We start from the raw sequence: 22,743 nt of genomic DNA on the forward strand, positions 1-22,743 counted from the left end.
ATTTTTTTAAAAAGAGCTCATAGTATGTAAAGATCTTAACAAGTGGGCTGAAAGTCTTATTCTGCCTCTTAAAAATATAAAAGCAGGGCTGGAGAGATGGCTCAGCAATTAAGAGCACTTGCTGCTCTTGCAGAGGACCCAGGTTCAGTTCTTAGCACCCATAGGTGGTCCACAACCACTGAAAATTCCAGTACCTCTTCTGACTTCCAAGTATATGAAGCATGCACATAATGCACATACATACATGCAGACAAAGCATTCATGCACAACATGTATGCATGTATACATATCAACAAAAAATGAAAAAAAGTGACCCTCAGCAAGTGGCCTTAGGTTCCCTTACCTTGCCTTTTCCCCCATATGAACCCTAGAGCTTCTAAAGTATGAACAGAGGGAGTCACAGTAACACAGGTAACTCAGTGGCAGCTGCACTACTACAAAGCAGTGTGATGACGCACAGAAGCTGCATCCAGGGAAATTCCTGGGAGATTTGTAGGCTGTTCAGCCTGTGGGAGAGTCTCCCGGGATTTCTGTAGATAGGACATGCTTGGAGTGTGTAGCATCTATTAGTTTCTGTGTGTTGTATATCTTGGTTGTTTTTGTGTCTTGTTGAAGTCTGATAGATGCTGTGGCCCCAATTCTCAGTTGAAAACACATTGCATTATCACATGGAAAAATAATTTTGCACTTCATACTGGGCAGCACTGGACCCTATGGATATTCTGTATTCACAGAGTCTGTGTGAGTCTATTGGAAAAATACCACCAGTTGTGTTTGCATTCTACTGTGGTGTCCCATCTTAGAAGAACCTGCTGAGGAGCCATGCCTAAAGAGGAGCGACTCCCTAATCATAGGGTTAGGCAGCCATTTTTCTCAGGGACAGGTCTTAGATATCCTGGAGTTCTCCACCTTACTGACCCACACATAGTGGCCAGTGGGAAGTGAGTTATTTTACTCTCATGTGCTCTTTTGTTTTAAATTGTAAAAATGGGTAGTTCTTGTTTTAAAGGTCATAACCAAAGGCTTAAATACTAACCTGGATATTGACTGATTACATATAATAATGTAAGTCCACTGTTTTGATCTCTTTTCTTTGAAAACTCTGCTTCTGTCTGTATGCTTAGAACTGCTATTTGTTCTTAAAGTTCATTTGGGGTTCATATATTAGAGAACCAATGAATGTAAGTTAGTGAAATTTTAGTGGTCACTCAGTAATTTCAGAATTATAATTGTCCTAGAGTTGTATAACTACAGAACTGGAAACTAATGGAGCCAGGTACAAGGAATAATTTAACCCAACATTTGGCACCTAGTGATTTGATAGGCTCTTTTGGTTGGCTTTAATTTTACAATTTTAGAGGAGTTTTAGTTTGGTTTGGTTTGGTATGGTTTGGGTTGGGTTGGGTTGGGTTGGGTTGGGTTGGGTTGGGTTTGGTTTGGTTTGGTTTGGTTTGGTTTGGTATGGTTTGGTTTGGTTTGGTTTGGTTTGGTTTGGTTTGGTCTAGTTTTTGTTCATGGTGGTTTGAACACAGCTGGTCTTCATAGGTGCATGGTTTCCAGTTGGTGCAACTATTTGGGAAAAATTAGGAGGTGTGGCTTTGTTGGAGGAGGTATGCCATTGAGAGTGAGCTTTGAGGTTTCAAACTCCTACGCTATTCCCTGCTTGTTCATAGGTTCATAGTGTCTCTCTCCCTCCCTCCCTCTCTGCTATGCCTGTCTGGCTGTTGCCAAGGTCCCTGACAAGGTGATTATGGTCTCTAACCCTTAAGTTGTCTTGATCATAGTGTTTTGTCATAGCAATAGAAAAGTAACTAAGACAGAAACTGGTACCAGGAGTGAACTATTGCTGTGACCGGACTGATTATGTTGGTTTTGGAGGAATGTAGACTTTGGGACTTGGAGCCAGAAATGCAGTTGAATGCTGTGAGCATAGGAGCTTGGGAGACAGTTGTGCTGAGAGCTATGTGGCCTATGGAGGCCAAACCAAGAAGTTGCAGAGGAAGCAATTGTAGCAACTGGGCTAGAGACCATTCTTAAGATATTTTTGGCAACCAATGTGACTGCTTTTGTCCTTATCCTAAGAATCTGCTGTGTTGGGGACAATAGGCCATATGGCCAATGTTCAGCCATCTTGTCAGAACCTGCACCTTTAAGTCTCTGTCTTTCCCAGAGCTTGCCTTTCACCAGAAACTAGCTGACCCTGTTGTGAGCCAGCAGTTAGACTAAAGCTGGATGAAGACAAAGCAAGATACCCTCTGTGGCAGGACATTATGACCCTGCCTAGAATTCCCTGTGTTTTGAGAAAAGCCTGCAGCTGGGTTGCTATAGCAATATGCTCCCCTGCCTTCTGACTTATAAAAGCTGCTGCCTGACTAATAAAGTTTGAGAGTTTGATCAATCAGACTTGCTCTCCTTCTTTGTGTCTTGCATTTTTCAACAGATGACCTTCCTCCCAAGTTTTAGTTGAACCCTGCAGGTCGGGTCACTGCTGGAAGCTAAACGAAATACTTTTAGACTGATTTAATTGGCAGAGGAGATTTCAAAACAGCCTAATGTTGACTCTGTTGCTTGGTTATTAGAACTCTTATGCAGGCCCAGGATAAAAAGAGTAATTGTGGAAAAAGAAATACAAAGACATATATTTTTGTAGGGAAGAGTACCGGGAAATTTTAATATTGGAGCCAAGGGTTGTGCTCAATGAGATAAAATGATCAAGGGGAGACATAACCCATCCAATCCTATAGCTTGTGAAAAAAAAAAAGACAAAAGGAATTGTCTCTGCCTAAAAAGTAACTACTAAGGAAAATTTATTCAAATTTAATTCAAGGACAATGTAGGGCCATGATCCTTCTCAAGCTGTGGTTCTGGCTTCAGAGTCATGATATTTATTTTACAGGGGTTACAATTAAGAGATTGCTTTGAGTCTCAGAAGAGACTTTGGACTTTTAAACCATGTGAAAAACAATGTTCTACTAAATGCATTAATTTTACAGTATGATATAGCCACAGCCTAAAGGGGCCAGGGAATGGAATGTGGTGGTTCAAATGAGACTAACGCCATAGACTCCTATGTTTAAATACTTGGTCCTCAGTTGGTGGAACTGTTTGGGAAGGATTAGGACGTGTGGCCTTGCTGGAGGAGGTGTGTCACTGTTAGCTTTCTCTGCCTTGTGGTTGTCTCATGATAAAAAGCCCTCAGCTCCTGCCTGCCTGCTGCCATGATGATTATGAACTCACCCTCGAAACTGTGAGGCCCAAATGAAAGTTTTCTTTTAGAACGTGCCTTGATCATGGTGTTTTGTCATGGCAATAGAAAAATAACTAAGACACACTGCATTTCAGAAAAGTAACTTTCATTCATTTAAACAGGTGTTGGCTACTACCTTTGACCCATATTTGGGTGGCAGGAACTTTGATGAGGCTTTAGTAGACTATTTCTGTGATGAATTCAAGACCAAATATAAGATAAATGTCAAGGAGAACTCTCGAGCCTTGTTGCGGCTGTATCAGGAGTGTGAGAAACTGAAGAAACTGATGAGTGCAAATGCATCGGATCTTCCCCTGAACATCGAGTGTTTCATGAATGACCTTGATGTTTCCAGTAAGATGAACAGGTACCGTGTGCTTTAAGTTGAAGAGTGCTTGATGATCTCCTCTTTGGGTCATGTTTGGTTTTTTGTTTTTTGGTTTTTTTGTTTGCTTTGTTTTGTTTTTCTCCAAGTTCTGGTTGTTTTAGAAGGTATATTCAACTTTTCTCCAAAATAATGATGTTTATTTATTTTCTCACAGGGCTCAATTTGAACAACTGTGTGCTTCCCTTTTGGCTAGGGTTGAACCACCTTTAAAAGCCGTAATGGACCAAGCTAGTAAGTGTAAATGACCACTTCCTTTAAAAGTTTTGTATTTTTCATTTTGAAAAGAAATTACAATTCATTCATTCATAGAACAGGACACTGGAAGTTCATCTTACTGAGCATTTTTTATTGCTTGTTATATTGTTTATATCATAAACCTGCCAAGTGTATTTTGTGGTGTTTGTTTTATGTAATTACATAAGATTTTAGTAGGAGCTTAAATTAGAAATGTCATAATTGCTCTCTTGAAAATAGCTTTAACAATAGCTTTAATGAAGTCAGAATGTGAAAGTTAGGAAAGTGACAGCCTCTGGAGAGCTTCAGCATTCACAAGGAACTTATTCTGTCACTGCCGTCTGGAGCAGTCAGTGGCATCACACAATGCTGCTATTTGCCTTTTCCATAATTGTCCTCTTTTTTATCTTCTCTTGAGTACATTAAAAAATATTTACATATAGAGTCCATTCTAGTGATTAGTGTGTATAAATTTTTGAAGACTTCTCATTTTTTCACTGAAAAAATATTTTACTTCCAGACTTACAACGTGAAGACATAAACAGCATAGAAATTGTAGGAGGAGCCACTCGGATTCCTGCAGTCAAGGAGCAGGTCACTAGGTTCTTTCTGAAAGACATCAGTACCACCCTAAATGCTGATGAAGCGGTCGCCAGAGGATGTGCATTGCAGGTTAGGGCTGCTTAATATGTAGTTTTAACACTGTCTGTGACAGGTCTAGCGAGGCCTTTATATATTCTAATCACCTCATCAATAGGCTGAAAGTAAACTGAAGTTATTCCTGCTAAGTCTTATCTGTCTGTATCTCTCTCTCTCCCTCTTTTCTCCTTTCCCCATCACACACAGGCATGTGCGTGTGCATGTTTACCTGCCTCTGCCTTCAAAGTGATGGGATTAAAGGCATGTGCCACTATGCCTGGTTCTGCTTGTATTTTTAAAACTGTCATAGGATAATGTGTTTATGCACTGGAAACTAAATTCTTGCAGTTATGTCCATTAATAATTCCTGGTAATTTTAAAGCTGTTCTTAGATTAGCTTTTGTAAAATCACATAAAAATACTTGGGCCCTTTTAAAGTTTCATCTTTCATTACCAAAATCCTAACAGTTTTTAATATAAAGATATTTCGAAGCAATTTAATTATTGTTGACCTAGAATTTGATTTGTTCTTGCTCATTTAAGTGCATTTCTTACTTTCAGTGTGCGATTCTCTCACCAGCATTTAAAGTGCGTGAATTTTCCATAACAGACCTTGTTCCCTACTCAATCACATTAAGGTGGAAAACTTCTTTTGAAGAAGGGACTGGGTAGGTTATTTTTTACATTTTCATTATATTTTATCATAAATCTTTAGCCAGCCATATCTGCTTTTTCTAAATTAGAGGAATTTATGCTTCTCATCTGTTAAATATGTTAAAATAGTATTAGAGAAAAGAGACTATAAAAATATATAACTTACAAACTATGATGAGTACATTTGTTAATCCACATTAACCTCCAGTGAGAAAATACATCCATAAAATTGGGCAGTGGGCCATGCTGTAGAGCAGTGGTTCTCAACCTCTGGGTAGAGACCCCTTTGGTGGGCAAATGACCCTTTCATAGGGGGCACCTACAACCATCAGAAAACACAGGTATTTACACCACAGTTCATAACAGTAGCAAAATAATTGTATAGTTTGGGGTCACCACAAGAGGAACTATGTTAAAGGGGGTCACAGAATTAGGAAGGTACTAACTTCCATTGACGATAAATTATGATGTGGAAATGGAAGCTAAATAAGTCCTTTCTTTCCCAACTTGCATTATGATCATGGTATTGTATTACAGCAGTAGAAACCCTGACTATGACACAACTCTAGATGAGTGCGTTGCAGAGCATTTGGATGACTCATTGTAATCTCAGCTTAAGTCAAGAACTGTTCAGTAGAGTTAAATGTAAGATGGTATTATATTAAAAACAGCCATAAGCATTATGTAATAGTTATACACATTCCCACTACATCCTTTAAGAAACAGTGAACAATGCTAGTTTAAAACTTACTGTTCTACCATACAACAAGGACATATGCTCAACCATGTTCATAGCAGCCTTATTCATAATAGCCAGAACATGGAAACAGCCCAAGTGTCCCTCAGTAGAAGAATGGATAAAGAAACTGTGGTACATTTACACTATGGAATACTACTCAGGTATAAAAAAAAAACAAGGAAATCCCAAAATTTGTGGATAAATGGATGGAACTAGAAATGATCATACTGAGTGAGTTAACCCAGAAGCAGAAAAACTCACATGGTATATACTCACGTATAAATGGATACTACCCAAGAGGCATGTCCCATGGTAGTCTTCACTTACAAGAGGTTGGGGTAGATGTGAGGACATCTTATTGGGACTCTAGGTGAGAGAAGTACGGGAGAATGGGGAAATAGAAGGATCCAGAGGGTCCTAGAAACTTACAAGAAGAACATCATGATGAGCAGATCTGGACCCAGGGGGGTCTGCTCAAACTACTGCACCAACCAAGGATAATACATGCAGTAAACATCGAACCCCTAGCCAGACCTAGCCAATGGACAGGACATTCTCCACAGTTGAGTGGAGAGTGGGGACTGATTCTGACATCAACTCTGGTGCCCCACATTTGACCACTTCTTCTTGGTGGGGAGGCCTGGTGGCATTCAGAGAAAGAATAGGCAGGCTACCAAGATGAGACTTGAGAAGCTGCGACCATATAGTGGAGGAGGAGGTCCCCCACAGTCACAGACATAGGGAGGGGGAATAGGGTGAAAGTGGGAGGGAGGGAGGAATGGGAGGATACAAGGCATGAGATAACAATTGAGTTGTAATCTGAATAAATTAATTTTAAAAAGAAAAAAAAGAAAATTTACTGTTCCAGATGGAAGAAAACAGTATAATCAGGCAAATGCTGAACAATTAGAATGTGATTAAAACGTCAGAAACTTTCCCTTTGGGAAGTACACACTGAATTATTTGCAATACTGACATATTGTATCACTCTCAATTTGTTTATTAAAATAGTGCACAGATAGAGTATGTGCATTCAAATGACAAGACAAATAGGCAGCAGCAAGCAAGTCTAAGTGACTGATACACAGATATTCCTTGTTCTGTCTTTATATCTGTAACTTTCTGTAAATTAAACTTATTTCCAAATAAAAGTACGTAATGAGGGCTGTAGTTCTAAGGATTGCATATTGCAAGTGTTTGGGAGTTAATAGGCAAGGCCTGGCGCTTCTACTATGACCTCACGATATGCATATTCCTAGGTAATTATTCTTAGTGTATACTGATCAGTTATGTGAGACATTCTAAAAGCCTTGAACTATAAACTTGTTGAAAATAGAAAGCTCCACGGGTGTTTTTCCTTACATTTATTCATTTTTGCAATTGCTGCTCTTGAACTACAGGTGTAGTGTATTGTGACATTGGGTTCCTGGGTACTGCTTGTTAAGTGAGTGTCTTTCTCATTACACTGTAGGGAATGTGAAGTTTTCTCTAAGAACCATCCAACCCCATTCTCAAAGGTCATAACTTTTCACAAGAAGGAACCGTTTGAACTAGAAGCATTTTATACTAATTTGCAAGAAGTGCCTTATCCAGATCCAAGAATTGGTAAGAAAAAAAATGTGTTTAGCCATTAGTAAACAATATATAGATTGAAGTAAGCAAAAATTAGCATTTCATTTAAATTAGCTTTGTATTTTAAAGAAATTTGTACTCATTTTGTAACTGTGAACTTTGTTATGCTTAGTTCTAGAAAAATAGCCTGTTTAAATTGTGTACACTTGTTTTGGAGTCTGTGTTTTCATTAACGTATATTCAGTGTATATTCATTGTTCAAGATGACAGGTTCATTGTGACATTGTCATTCAGGCGTGTACATATATGCATGCAGTGGGATTTGATCATGCTCACCCGTTATCTTCTTCTCATCTTTTCTGTCTACCACTCCTCTTCCAGGCAGTCCTACTTCTGTTTTCATTGACTCTGTATTCTAAGTACTCTGAAATTGGCTTGAAAAGTTTGTCAAGATTGGCTAAATGTTTTTAGCCAAATTGTATTGTATTATTAGCATGGCTAGGTGACTTTGAAACTGTATTGTGAGGTGAACTCTGACATCCATTTTATCTATTTAAGTGATATTATAAAACATGATTTTATAATATTTAGAGGAAATTTTTTTCCATATTGATTGACTGAAAATGAGAAAGCACATTACCAAGGTAGAGATTACTACAAGTTATGCTAGATTTTATGGCTGCTACGTGTCCACCAGTGAGATGGCTTCAGCAGCGGCAGCAGTTTACTATAATCATTGTAAGCTAGAGTTCTGAGCTGAGCTATAGAAAGCATTTTGCCTAATAGGGCTGTAGAGGTCCCTTTCTGTTGATTTGTAGATGTCCATCTTTATAGTCACATGGCATTCTCTCATGTATGTATGCAGGATCTTTTCTAAATATCTCCTTTTGATAAGGAAACCAATCTTCAATTTAATCGCCTTTTAAAAAATAAACAAAAAAGCTAGAAAACTGTCTACCAGTACTATGGCCTTATGAGGCATGATTAGAATGGCGTGTTGGGGTGCAACCCAACCTGTAAAAGTACAAGCCAAGCATGTTTACTGGCCTGTCTTACTTTGTCTTGTTAGTCTCTCTTTAGTTGATACCACTAAATTGGGTATAGGAGAATTGTTTTTAATGTTTGTGAAGATTATAACATATGTATATATAATATATATATAATTTTTAAATTAAAAAATTAGATTTTGTTGTTTTGGCTTTTAATTATAAGTTACTTCAAGTCATTTATTAGCTTTTTAATAAAAGTGTTCTTGGTTTAAAATCCCAGTTCTCACTTGGGAGACAGAGATAGGTAGATCACTGTAAGTTTGAGGCCAGCCTGGTCTACAGAATGAGTCCAGGACAGCAAAGGCTACAAAGAGAAACCCTGTCTCAAGAAAACCCAAAAAAAATAATAAAATATAAAATAAAATCCCACCTCTTATTCTGGCAAAATAGCTCAGTAGGATAAAAGCACTTGCTACCAACCCTGATGACCTGAGTTCAGTCTCCTAGATGATTGCTTTAGTAGGCGAAAACAACTCCTGAAAATTGTCCTGTGACCTCCACACTCACATGGTGGCATGGTGTGTCTATATGCACATGATAAATACATAAGTAATAACAAAACCACATTTTCTAGCAAATTAATGTGTCTTCACACCAGATTTGTAAATGCTGTGATCTGAGCAAAGCCCTTGTCCCATGGCAATCGTCTGCAAGTTAGTCATATTTCTACATGTCTTAAAAGTGATGGTTATGTCAAAACCTTTAATGAATTTATCCAAGGTTCATAAACTAATCAAAGCTTTCTTTTCTTTAAGGGAACTTCACTATTCAGAATGTTTTCCCACAGTCTGATGGTGATAGTTCTAAAGTAAAAGTAAAGGTTCGTATTAACATCCATGGGATTTTCAGTGTGGCAAGCGCATCGGTGATTGAGAAGCAGAATCTGGAAGGTGACCACAATGATGCCCCTATGGAAACAGAAGCCTCTTCTAAGAGTGAAAACAAAGAGGATGTGGTAAGTAGAAACCATGTCTCAACTTCCTCTCTGCAGGAATCTTGACAGCACCTCAGTGGTGATGACCGTATTTCTCAAAGTTAGCCTTGGGGTTTCTTCTGTAGGACCTTATCTTGATAACCATAGTTAGGAAAACTTTTAGTTTAAAGATAGTCTGTACCTTCTATCTTGAAATGCGTTTCTCAGGGGCCAAGACATCTTTCATAGCTCATACATAACATGTGAGTTTGAATCCATTGTTAATTCCTTAAAATATGCAGTTTATAGCTAGATAAAGCTAACTAGGATATCTTTTGAACTAAACACATATTTTTGTTGTTCTTTTTAGATAGGGTCTCACTATGTAGACCAGGTGGCCTCAAATTCATAGCTATCCACTTGCCTTCTATCTTCTTAAACAGTTTCTTACATTTTTTCAGGGTTTAGCTATAAGGTTTCTATGGCAGTTAAACAAAGGCATATGCTGTATGTTCAATGACATTCAAAGGCAGATGTTCTACTTTAAGAAAGATTCATGAGGCATGGAGTTTACTGCTAATGCACTGTAGAGGGAGGAGTATTAGGGAACTATTGAGTCTTTATTTTTGCCTTGACCCAGTAGTCATTCAGCTTCAATGAGTCTGTAGGCTTTCTGTTGTGTTTGTTGTTGGTGATATCCAGCCTTAATCTGTAGTAGTCTGATAAAAATAACCAGGATTATTTTGATTTTCTTATATATGTTAAGACTTGCTTTGTCTGGAATAGCCATTCTAATATCTTTAAAAAAAATAGACTTTAAACCACAAGTAATCAAAAGAGATGGGAAGGACACTTCATCACTTCATACTCATCAAAGGAAAAACCCACCAAGATGCTGTCTCAATCCTGAACATGCAAGGGCCCCAACGTTTGTAGAAAAAAAATTACCAAAGCTTAAATCACGCATCACACCCTGCATATTAATAGTGGGAGACTTCAACACCACACTCTCAATAGTTATCATCAAGACAGAAACTAAATAGAAATAAGGAAACTGATATTATGAATCAAATGAGCCTAACAGATATGTACAGAATACAGAACATTCCATCCAAACACAAAAGAATATACCTTTTTCTCAGCACCTCAAAGAACCTTCTCCAAAATTGACCGCAGCCGGTCACAAAGCAAGCCTCAACAGATACAAGAAAACTGAAATAATACTTTGTATTTTATCAGATCACCATAAATTAAAGCTGTATTTCAACAAACAGCTTATGAGTCATGAAAACTGAACAACACTCTACTCAATGACCACAGGTCAGGGATGAAATAAAGTAAAGACTTTCTAGAATTGAATGAAAATAAACATACAACATATCCAAACACATGGGACACAATGAAAGCAGTGCTAAGGAGGCAATTCATAGTACTGAGTGCCTTCATGAAAAAGTTGGAAATCTTATACTAGCCATTTCCATTTAGAAGCACACTTGATAGCTCTAGAACTAAAAGAAGATCACATGCCCAAGAGGAGTAGACAGGAAATAATCAAACTCTGGGCTGAAGTCAATAAAACAAACAAGGGGGACAATACAAAGAATCAGCAAAACCAAGAGCTTGTTTGAGAAAATCAACAACATAGACAAATCCTTAGCCAAACTAACCAAAAATCAGACAGACAGTATCCAAATTAACAAAATGAGAAACAAGAAGGGGGACAGACACGGGGGGGGGGGGGGGGGCGAGGGCGGGGAAATCCAAAGAATCATTAGGTCTTACTTCAAAAACCTGTACTTCACAAAATTGGGAAATCTAAACAAAACATATGATTTTTCTTGATAAGTACCACTTATCAATGTTAAATCAAGATCAGATAAACAATTTAAATGTACCTATAACCCTAAGGAAATAGAAGCAGTCATTAAAAGTCCCCCAGCCCCTCCAAAAGAAAATCCCTGTGCCAAATGATTTTAGTGCAGAATTCTACCAGACTTTTAAAGAAGAATTAATACCAATACTCCTCAAACTATTCTATAAAATAGAAATAGAAGGAACACTGTCAAAATCATTCTATGAGGCCACAATTACCCTGATACCTAAACCATATAGGCTCAACAAAGAAAGAGAATTTTAGGCCAATCTCTCTTATGAACATTGATGCAAAAGTACTCAATAAAATACTCTCAAACAGAATCCAAGGACACATTAAAAAGATCATCCACCATGATCAAGGCTTCATCCCAGGGATGCAGGGGTGGTTCAGTGTACAAAAATCCATCAATGTAATCCACCATATAAACTGAAAGAAAAAAGCCACAGGATCATTTCATTAGATGCTGAAAAAAGCCTTTGACAAAATTCCAATACCCCTTCATGTTAAAAAGTCTTGATGAGAGATCAGGGATACAAGGAACATACCTAGACACAGTAAAGGCAATATACAGGAAGCCAATAGCCAATATCAAATTAAATGGAGAGAAATTTAAAGCAATCCCATTAAATCATAGCCAAGACATGGCTGCCCACTATCTCTGTATCTATTCAATATAGTACTTGAGATCCTAGCCAGAGCAATAAGACAACTAAAGGAGATCAAGCGGATACAAATTGGAAAGGAAGAAGACAAAGTATCATTATTCTTAGATGATATAATAGTGTACATAAGTAACCCCCAAAATTCTATTAACCGACTTCTACAGCTGATAAACACCTTCAGCAAAGTTGCTGGATACAAAACTTAAAAAAAAAATCAGTAGCCTTCCTTTATACAAGTGATAAATGGACTGAGAAAGAAATGAGGGAGACAACACCCTTCACAATAGCCACAAATAATATAACATACATTGGTGTGACTGTTACCAAGAAAGTGAAAGTTTTGTATGACAAGAACTTCAAGTCTTTGAAGAAAGAAATTAAAGAAGATATCAGAAGATGGAAAGATCTCCCATGCTTAAGGATTGGTAGGATTAACATAGTAAAATTCTTAACAAAAGTAATCTACAAGTTCAATGCAATTCCCATCAAAATTCTAACACAATACTTTACAAACCTTGAAAGAGCAATACTCAACTTCATATGGAAAAATTGAAAACCTAGGATAGCTTAAAAACAATTCTGTATAATCAAAGAACTTCTGGATGTATCACCATTTTTGACCTCAAGTTGTACTACAGAGCATTAGTAATGAACACTACATGTTATTGGCATAAAAACAGACAGGTTGATCAATAGAATCAAATCAAAGACCCAGAACTAATCCCACACACCTATGGCCACCTGACTTTTTACAAAGAAGCCAAACCATACAGTGGAAGAAAGAAAGCATCTTCAACAAATGGCACTGCGCTAACTGGACATCTGCATATAGAAGAATGCAAATAGATCCATACTTACAACCCTGCACAAAGCTCAAGTCCACGTGAGTCAAAGACCTCAATGTAAAATTGATAAACTAAATTTAATAGAAAAAAAAGGGAATCCGCTTCCCAGCAGGAAGCTTACCAGGGGCAGCATCTCCTCTACCTGCAGACAGGGCCCACAAAGCACTAAGATCAAAAATTAATAAATGAGACCTCATGAAACTGAAAACTTTCTGCAAGCAAGGGACACTGTCAATAGGTAAAAATGGCAGCTTACAGACTCAGGAAAGGTCTTCACCAATCCTATGTCTGACAAAGGACTAGTATCCAAAATATATAAGGAACTCAAGAAATTAAATACCAACAAACCAAATAACCCTATTAAAAAATCAGGTATAAAGCTAAACAGAATTCTCAACAGAGGAATCTCTAATGGCTCAGAAGCACTTAAATGTTTAACATTCTTAGTCATCAGGGAAATTCAAATCAAAACAACTCTGAGATACCATCTTACACCCATCAGAATGGAATGGCTAAGATCTCAAGCAACATCCAAAGTGAAAAAGATGACAGAGATAGGTTCCTTCCTGAACAGTCACCAAAACTATAATGTTGGAGCATCATCTTCAGCCTTCTGGCCCAGTATATCTGACAGACATATTTGTGAGACAGGAACTATTGAGGACTTGCTTACCCTGTCTTGGCAGAGTTTGGTTGTCAACTCTCCCTGCATCCAAGATTGCTCATTTTTAGGCAGAATTTTGTCAGTGGCCGAAACAAGGACATTTTGACCAGTGGCTGGTTTGCCACATTTGAAGCCAGCTCCATAAGGAGGTTCTTTGATGCTCATCATCTTCTTTGAGGTAGGCTGAGTGTTGCCAGGAGTTAGCCTGTCTTACTGTCAATGAATCTTTAAAATAATGAAAATATCTTTAAATGCCATATTCTGTAAGTCTAACCTGTACTTCCTGTTTACTCAGGTAATTAATTTTATTCTTCCTCAAGTCCCTGATGGGGTTGAAGATCAGATAGTTTAGTTTTACAATTAAGCTTAGCTGTTTAGGGAATAAGTTGTTTTTAGGTCTAGATAGATGTAAGTTGATTGAGATGAGATAGGATAGATTTACATTCAGAATTTTAGACTCATCAAAAAAGATGTTTTCTTTAAGACTGCCAAATATAAATAGCCAAAATACTATGAATGTAACATTTATATAATTCCTGATTGTTTTGTGGTTTTTCTTGCTGTGTATAGTTTATTATATATGTATATGTAATAACACAAATGGATATGTAAAAAAGAATTAAAATTTTTTTAAAAAAACTCAAGCAACAGCACATGGTGGCAAGGATGTAGAACAAGAGAAACACTCCTCCATTGCTGGTTGGAGTGCAAACTTGTACAACCATTTTGGAAATCAATCTGGCACTTTCTCAGAAAATTGGGAATAAATCTACCTCAAGATCCAGCTATACCACTCCTGGGCATATACCCAAAAGATGTTCAATCATACACAAAGCCATTTACTCAACTATGTTCATAGCAGCTTTAGATGTCCCCCAACCAAAGAATGGATAAAGAAAATGTAGTACATTTATACAATGGAATACAAAAGAGGAATAAAATAGAATAGACATCTGAAGTAGGTGGAAGGAGGGAACTTGGTGGGAGAGGAGGTGGAGAAAGAATCAAGGGAAAGGAAGATGAGGGTGTCTGGAGAGAGAACAAAAGTCAGTGGGGCACTCTGGCACAGGAGAGGCTCCCAGGAATCTATGGGGCTGACCCTTGCTGAGACTCCCAGCAGCAGGAGTTAAGGAGCCTGAAGTAGCCACCTCCTGTAGCCAGGTGGGACTTGCAGTGGAGGGAGGTGGACATCAACCAGAAACTCTTTGACCTAAAAATTTTCCTGCCTACAAGAAGTGTAGGGATAAAGATGTAGGGAACAGCAAACCAATGATTGACCCCTCCATGGGAAAGAGCCAACCCTTGACACTATTAATGATATTCTGCTATGCCACAGACAAGAGTCTAGCACCACTGTCTGCTGAAAGGCTTCATACAGCAGCGGATGGAAACAGATACAGAGACCCACAGCCAAACAATAGGCCGAGCTCCAGGAGTTTGGTAGAAGAATGGAAAGAAGGACAGAGGGAGCTGGAGGGGTCAAAGACACCACAAGACCCACAGAGTTAACTAACCTAGCCCATGGGGGCTCACAGACTGAACTAGCAACCAAAGAGCATGCATGGGCATTCAGGTTTTTTTCAAATATCAGAATCTACTGAACATAGACCCCCCCCTACATGTATGTGGCAGGTGTGCAGCTTGATCATCATATGGGTCCTCTAAAAATGGGAGTAGAGGCTGTCTTTGAACCTATTTCCTACCTCTGGATTCTGTTCTCCCGGCTGGGATGCCTTGTCTGGCTTCAGTGTGAGAGGATACACTTAGTGCTGCTACGACTTTAGGTGACAGGGAGAGTCAATACCCCTTGGGGCCAGGTTCTTCTCTGAGGAGGAAATGGGTGAAGGAGGCCATGAGGGTGGGACTTGGAGGAGAGGAGGTAGTGGGCTGGGCTCTGGCTGTAACATGATTTAATTAACTGATTTAAAAGAGACTTGCTTTGTTGCCGAGTATGTGCTCTGCTGAGAAGAAGGTATATTTTTTTGTGTTAGGGTAAAAATGTTCTGTAGATATCTGTTATGCCCATTTGAGTTGTTTCTTAGTTCCATTATTTCTCTGCTTCTGTCTGGATGACCTGTCCATTGGTGAGAGTCGGCTGTTGAACTCTCCCACTATTAATGTGTGGAGTTCGATGTCTGATTTAAGATTTAGTAATATTTCTTCTAAAAATGTAGGTGCCCTTGCATTTGTGGCATAGGTGTTCAGAACTGAGACATAATTTAAGTCTCTTTTTCTATTAATGATGAAATGTCCTTTCCCCTCTCTTTTGATTAGCTTGGGCTAGAAGTCTTGTTTTGTTAGATATTAAAATTATTATACCAGCTTCTTCTTGGGTCTCTTTGCTTGGAAAACCTTTTTTAGCCCTTTACTCTGAGGTAGTGTCTATATCTGTTTCTTGTATACAGCAAAATGATGCATCCTATTTCCATATCCATTCTATGGGCCTATGTTTTTTTAATTGGGGAATTGGCTCCATTGATATTGAAAGATATTAATGATCAATAATTACTAATTCCTATTATTTTGTTTGTGGTGGTAGTGATGTGTGTGTGTGTGTGTGTGTGTGTGTGTGTGTGTGTGTGTGTGTGTGTTTCCATTTCCCTTCTTTTAGTTTTGCTGGTGTGAAATTATATCTTGAGTTTTCATGGGTATAATTAACATCCTTGGGTTAGATTTTTTACTTCTACTACCTTATGTTGAGCTATATTTGTTGCTAGATACTATTTAAGCTTAGTTTTTTGTTATAGAATATATTGTTTTCTCCATCTTTGGTAACTGAAAGTTTTGCTGGATGTAGTAGTCTAGGCTGCCATCTGTAGTCTCTTAAAGTCTGCAAGACATCTGTCCAGGCTCTTCTGGCTTTTAGAATGTCTGTTGAGAAGTCAGGTATAATTCTGATAGGTCTGCCTTTTATGTTACTTAGCATTTTTCCCTTGCAGCTTTTAATATTCTTTATTTGTTCTGTTTTGATTATTATGTGGCAGGTAGACTTTCTTTTTTGTACCAATTTATTTGGTATTCTGTATGCTTTTTGTACCTTTATAGGCATCTCTTTAGATTAGGAAATTTTTCTTCTATGATTTTGTTGAAAATATTTTCTGAGGTTGGGCATGGTGGCACACACCTATAATCCTAGCACTCAGGCAGGCAGAGGCAGGTGGATCTCTGTAAGTTTGAAGCCAACCTGGTCTACAAAGCTAGTCCCTCCAAAACAAAAAACAAAAAACAAAAAAAAAAAAAAAAAGAAAAGAAAGGAGAAAAAACTATTTTCTTTGAGCTGCTGTGAATCTGTTTTTGTTTTTTGTTTTGTTTTGTTTTTTAATTTACTCTTAGGTTTGGCCTTTTTGTAGTATCCTAGGTTTCCTGGATGTTTTGTGTCAGGAACTTTTTAGATTTAACATTTTCTTTGGCCAAAGTATCAATTTCTTCTGTTGTATCTTCCATGCCTGAGATTCTCTCTTTCATCTCTTGAATTCTGTTGGTGATGCTTGTGTCTGTAGTTCCTGTTTGATTACCTAGATTTTCCTCTCCATGATTCCCTGTTTGTGTTTCCCTTATTGCTTCGATTTCCATTTTCAGGTCTTGAAAAGTTTTATTCATTTTCTCCACCTTCTTGTTTGTGTTTTTCTGAATGTCTTTAAGGAATGCATTGACTTCATTCCTAAGGACCTCTGTTAAAGTTGTTTTTATAAAACTGATCCTGAAGGAACAGGCTATAGCTCAGAGGTACAGCTCTTGTCTAACATGCACAAATCCCTAAACTCCCAGCCCCCCGGGCTTGGGGAAATACAATTATTCCTGTTCTCTTTTGTATTTTGTTTTGTTTTGTTTTACTTTTGTTGTTGCTGTTTGTTTTTTGAGACTGGGTTTCTCTGTGTAGCCTTGGCTGTCCTGGACTCTCTTTGTAGATCAGGCTGGCCTTGAACTCATAGCAATCCACCTGCCTCTGACTCCCGAGTGCTGGGATTAAAGGCGTGCGCCACCATGCCTGGCTCCTTGTTCTTTTCTTTGGCAAAACTGTGCTTTTATTTGCTCAACAGAGCTTTCTGGGAAGAACATATTTTCTCAATTCCAAATATGGCAGTAATTATGATTCTTATATTCTAAGCCTCTTTCAAGAAGACGGTGATAATTGTGATTAGAAAGACTACAAAAATGCTTTTTCTTTAAGATATTTGCCAAATAAATAGCCCATTTGGGAGCTTATGAGTTATATATACTTAAGAGATACCTAAGTTTTAATTAATTTCAGTTTTTACTACATTTGAAAGTATGTTAACAGAGAAAAAGAAAGTATAAAGTTAGAAGGGTAGGGAGGAGAAGCTGTGACCAGAATGTATTATATAAAAAAAGATTTTCAATAAAAAATAAACTTAAAATAAGTAACTGAATTGTATGATTCGGTTTTCCCATCCAGGGTACTCTTTGTTTGTTTGTTTGTTTGTTTGTTTTGTTTTTTGTTTTTGTTTGTTTTTTGTTTTGGTTTGGTTTTTTTTTTGTTTTGTTTTTTGAGACAGGGTTTCTCTGTGTAGCTTTGATTGTCCGGGACTCTCTTTGTAGACCAGAATGGCCTTGAACTCAGTGGTCTGCCTGCCTCTGCTGGGATTACAGGCAGTACCACGGCACCCAGCTGAATATTCTCCTTTTTAACACTTAATTTTGTGATTGCTGAGTTTAAGAATAGTTGGTCTATATTCTTTCCAAATTTTTGGTCAAAAAGGGTAAACAAGAAGGTCCTTTTACATAGCTTCAAACTAATCTTTTCATTTATACTTGTTAATCTGTTTGTTGCTACTTTCATTTGAAAAGTGAGCTGCTTTAGTGTGTGCACACTTCTCAACATGGGATGAGGCCTGTGCTTTTTACCAGAAAAGGAAACTGTACCATTCATTCATTAATATATTTTATTGCCAGGACAAAATGCAGACTGACCAAGAAGAAGGAGGTCATCAAAAATCTCATGCTGAGCACACCCCAGAAGAGGAGATTGACCACACTGGGGCCAAAACAAAGGTTGCTTTCCTCATTGTGTGCTGTGCATTTGGGTCTTTGTCAAGATTGGATTTTGTGTTTGCTTTTTTGGCTATGTCTATTTTAGACAAGGTCTCCTTGTGTGTAGTGCAGGCCTCTCTCACCTTGTGGTGCTCCCTCCTCATCCTTACAAGTAGTTGGGTCACAGACCTGCACTAACTGTATCTGGTAGAGATGGCATGGATGGATGGATGGATGGATGGATGGATGGATGGATTATCTGATTATTGTATTCTACTTGCTTTTCAATATTCTTAGTAATTTAAACTGCAGTACGATAGAGAAGCATAGAATTCTTAGAACCAAAATACCTACATTGCAGAGTTTACTTAAAAGCTTTTTAAAAGAACAAGACATAAAGTATAATTATCTTTTAACAAGGAAAAAGATGTTTTATAATAACATTTCTTTTCACTAGAAATTATAGTTTCAGAGAAATGGAGAAACAGAGAAGTTCCAAATAAAGACAATTTAAATGTGTAACGCTCTGCATGAAATTTTTGTCATATCATATTTTTCTTTAAAAAAAAATATTTGTGGAGTAGAAAACAAGGTCTCATTATGCAGCCCTGGCTAGCCTGGAATTTATTGTGTAGACCAGGCTGGCTGGCATTAAACTCAGAGACTTGCCTGTCTCTGCTTCCAGAGTGATGGAATAAATGGTATGTGCTACCATACTCAAATGAAAATATTTCAATGTGAGCATCTGAGGCAATTGTGGTAGCAGGAAGATGCTGAGCTAGTGGGCTTATATCTTACCATCTTCCAGGTCTGTTGTCATGAGAGCATCAGACCACACTGACTTTTTAGGCCTCTCTGAATAAGATGAATCTAGGGGTGGGAGATAGTTCATTGGTAAGTGTAGCTCCAGCGCCATGCCACCATCATGAAACTCTGCTGCCCTACACTGCAGTTTGTATGATTATTGTCCTTAGAGAGTTTAAATTCTAGATTATAAAATTATTTACAGTCTTGTAAGATGTGTTAGTGTTTTATTTCTGCTTATGGCCTAATACTGCATTGTATCAGTGCATCCCACATTCTAATTTATTTATTCATTAGTGATGAGCATTTACAGTGTATATTTCCTGTTGAGAATGTTACTTTTGACACGTTTCCTGTGTCTGTTTTTATTTTCTTCAACACATACTTAGCAAAGGAATTATTACTCATAACATTTAAGTGTTTAAACATTTTGAAGAGCCTCAGAACTCACTCTCTCTCTCTCTCTCTCTCTCTCTCTCTCTCTCTCTCTCTCTCTGTGTGTGTGTGTGTGTGTGTGTGTGTGTGTGTGTGTGTGTGTGTGTGTGTGTATACATATATGCTAAAACTGTCATATGGAGGTCAAAGTACAATTTGCATGCGAATACTCAGGATTGTCCTCAGGTTGTCCAGCTTAGCAGCAAACTGCCATTAACCATCTCAATAGCTCAGCTGTTTTAAAAACTGGCAACAGCTATACTACAGTTAATAGTCTCCAAAAAGGGTTCCAGTTTTTCTATACCCTTAATTATATTTGCTTTCCTTTGTCAAGAATTATAACCATAGTATTGTATGTGAAGTAGTAGTTCATTACAGCTTTAGATTTCCAACTCCATAGTCCAAATGTAGAAAGGATTTAGCATTAAACAGAATATAGAAGGCTATTCAAATTAGTCTTTGTGTGTGGAGGCATGGGGGTGACACTGGAAATTGAATCCAGAGTTTGTGCATGCTGGACAAGCACTTTACTACTGAGCTTCGTTCCCAGCCAGTACAGTCACATTTTTAAATATAGTAGACAGTAATAGGTTTGCTTAGCTTTATTTTTTTTTGTTTTACCTCTGAAATATATATTTGTTAGTTTCTGAAAGTTTCACTTTTGATTTGAATTTCTTTTCCAGTCACTTCCTTCAGACATGCAAGACCGCATAAGTCAAACTATTAAAAAAGGAAAAGTCAAGAGTATTGATCTACCTATCCAGAGTAGCCTGTACAGACAACTGACCCAAGATCTTCTCAATAGCTACATTGAAAATGAGGTATATTGTTGGAGTTGCTGTTGAATAGTTGCTAAAGCATTGATATTGTATAGAAGTAAGAGGTGGTCTATGAAATCTAGGTGATGTTGGTTGCAATTATTAAGAATTGCATGTAAGAGTTACATGAATAAGAGTGTCCATTTTACAGAAAAACCTTTCTGAGTCTGATTCTTAGACAACCCCCCCCCCAACATTTTTGTAAAATTAGGGCTTAGGTAGCCTAGGCTGCCCTCCAACTCATTATTTAATTGAAGATGACCTTGAACCCCAGATCCTCCTGCCTCTAAGTCCTAGGATTGTGACTATGTGCCACCACCCCTGGCTCCCTCTTTTATTATCTTTAACAGTAATAAAATAGGAAGCTCCCTTTTTGTTCTCTTATTTTGGATTAGTTGAGTGATTCTTTGTGTTTTGTTTTGAGGGAGGTGTTAAGGCAGGGTCTTCCTGTGTAGCGCAGGCTGGATTAAATCTCCAGATCTTTCTTCCTCTGCCTTCTGAGTTCTGAGATCAGACGTCTCCCCTTGCCTAGCAAGCCCCCTTTTTAAGTATGTGATACTTCAACTGTTCATAGTGTTGATTAATGATGTTAAACTCTGTTGTCATGTTAACATTTTCTTTCATGCTCTTGTCTGTTTCATGTTTAGTTCCAGTCTCTCAACAAGGAAGTGAGTTCTTTCTTTAGTAGTAATTGTATAAAGTGATTATATTTATCCTTTAGGTTTATATTGAAATGGTGGCTTCTAATTCCTACAAGCATTAGGTCAATGTTTGAAGCGTGCTGCATTCAACCCTTTACATGAAGAGATTTTGATTTTACAGGGCTTGCTTTTTATAAAGTGACAATATATAATACCTATTCATTAGTAAGGCTCTATTCATGCATAATAGTTTCTAAATGTCTCATATAATACTCAGAATTTATGTTTGGAACTGAGTTTTTACTGAAGAAGGAATTGTAGGAAACCATAGTTATGTGCAAAATGAGACTTTCATTTTTAAATGTCTCTTTCCAAAATATGCTACTGTATCCTTGTGTTTAGAAAACCAGGTGCTTTTAAGTGAAAACGTTCTTCAAGAATTATAATTGCTTTTTCTTTACTTTTGATCATAACAGTTCTTGCTAACATCTTTAAAGTCCTCAAACAAGATGTGTAGGTCCTGTTAAGAGTTACAGCTTATTAGTGGGGAGGCCTCATTGCACTCAAAGAAAGAATAAGCAGACTACCAAGATGAGACTTGATAACTTATGACCATATAGTGGGGGAGGAGGCCCCCCTCAGTCATTGTCCTAGGGGAGGGGAATAGGGTGAAAACGAGAGAGAGGGAGGGAGGAATGCGAGGATATAAGTGACGGGATAACAGTTGAGTTGTAATCTGAATAAATTAATTTAAAAAAATAACACACACACACACAAAGAGTTGCAGCTTAGCTGGCTGTGGTGGCACACGCCTTTGATCCCAGCACTCAGGGAGGCAGAAGCAGGAGGATCTTAGTGAGTTCAAGGTCAGCCTGGTCAACAAAGCAAGTCTCGGACAACCAAGGCTACACAGAGAAACCCTGTCTCAAAAGACCAAAAATAATAATAATAATCATCATCATCATCATCATCATCATCTTCCTCCTTTTGACAACGTACATAAATGGAATCAGACAGTACTTGTCTTTTTGTGCCTGTTTTGTTTTATGTAGCATAATCTTAGGGTTCACTCATATGTAAAACTTTCTTTCTCAGCCTCATAGTTCTGTTGTATGTGCACACATATAATTTATCTGTCCATCAGTTAATGGATGCTTCAGTTTATGCTTCTGGTGATAATGATGCTTCAGGAAACACTGGCATGCAAATATCTGGGTAGTGTCTGCTTTCCACTCATTTGGGTATATAATCAGGAGTAGAATTGCTAGATTTCAGGTGAATTATAAGTCTGCACTTGGGCCAGGCATGGTGGCGCACGCCTTAAATCCCAGCACTCAGGGCAGAGGCAGGCGGATCACTGTGAGTTGGAGGCCTGCCTGGTCTACAAAGCAAGTACAGGACAGCCAAGAGTACACAGAGAGACTTTGTCTCAAAAAACTAAATAAATAAATAAATAAACGAAAAAGAAAATTAAAAAAATAAAATAATAAAATAAATTTTAAAAGTCTTCACTTATATTTATTTAGTATGTATTTATTTTCATTTATTACTTGAGACAAGATCTCACTATG

General features: G+C 37.8%; 1 protein-coding gene across 3 annotated transcripts in view; it reads left to right on the top strand.

The window, feature by feature from the left end:
* Positions 1-22,743, top strand: part of HSPA4L (heat shock protein family A (Hsp70) member 4 like) — a 49,388-nt gene that overhangs the window by 16,587 nt on the left and 10,058 nt on the right. For all 3 annotated transcript variants that reach the window (XM_084768501.1, XM_084768502.1, XM_084768503.1), the window contains exons 8-15: positions 3,370-3,614; positions 3,790-3,866; positions 4,390-4,541; positions 5,070-5,176; positions 7,373-7,506; positions 9,278-9,477; positions 18,397-18,495; positions 20,397-20,534. In XM_084768501.1, the coding sequence (XP_084624627.1) occupies positions 3,370-3,614; positions 3,790-3,866; positions 4,390-4,541; positions 5,070-5,176; positions 7,373-7,506; positions 9,278-9,477; positions 18,397-18,495; positions 20,397-20,534 (1,152 nt within the window). The remainder of the gene's footprint in view (positions 1-3,369; positions 3,615-3,789; positions 3,867-4,389; positions 4,542-5,069; positions 5,177-7,372; positions 7,507-9,277; positions 9,478-18,396; positions 18,496-20,396; positions 20,535-22,743) is intronic.

The sequence above is a fragment of the Acomys minous genome (genome assembly GCF_964271855.1).
Source record: "Acomys minous genome assembly, chromosome: 19".
Taxonomy (NCBI): domain Eukaryota; kingdom Metazoa; phylum Chordata; class Mammalia; order Rodentia; family Muridae; genus Acomys; species Acomys minous.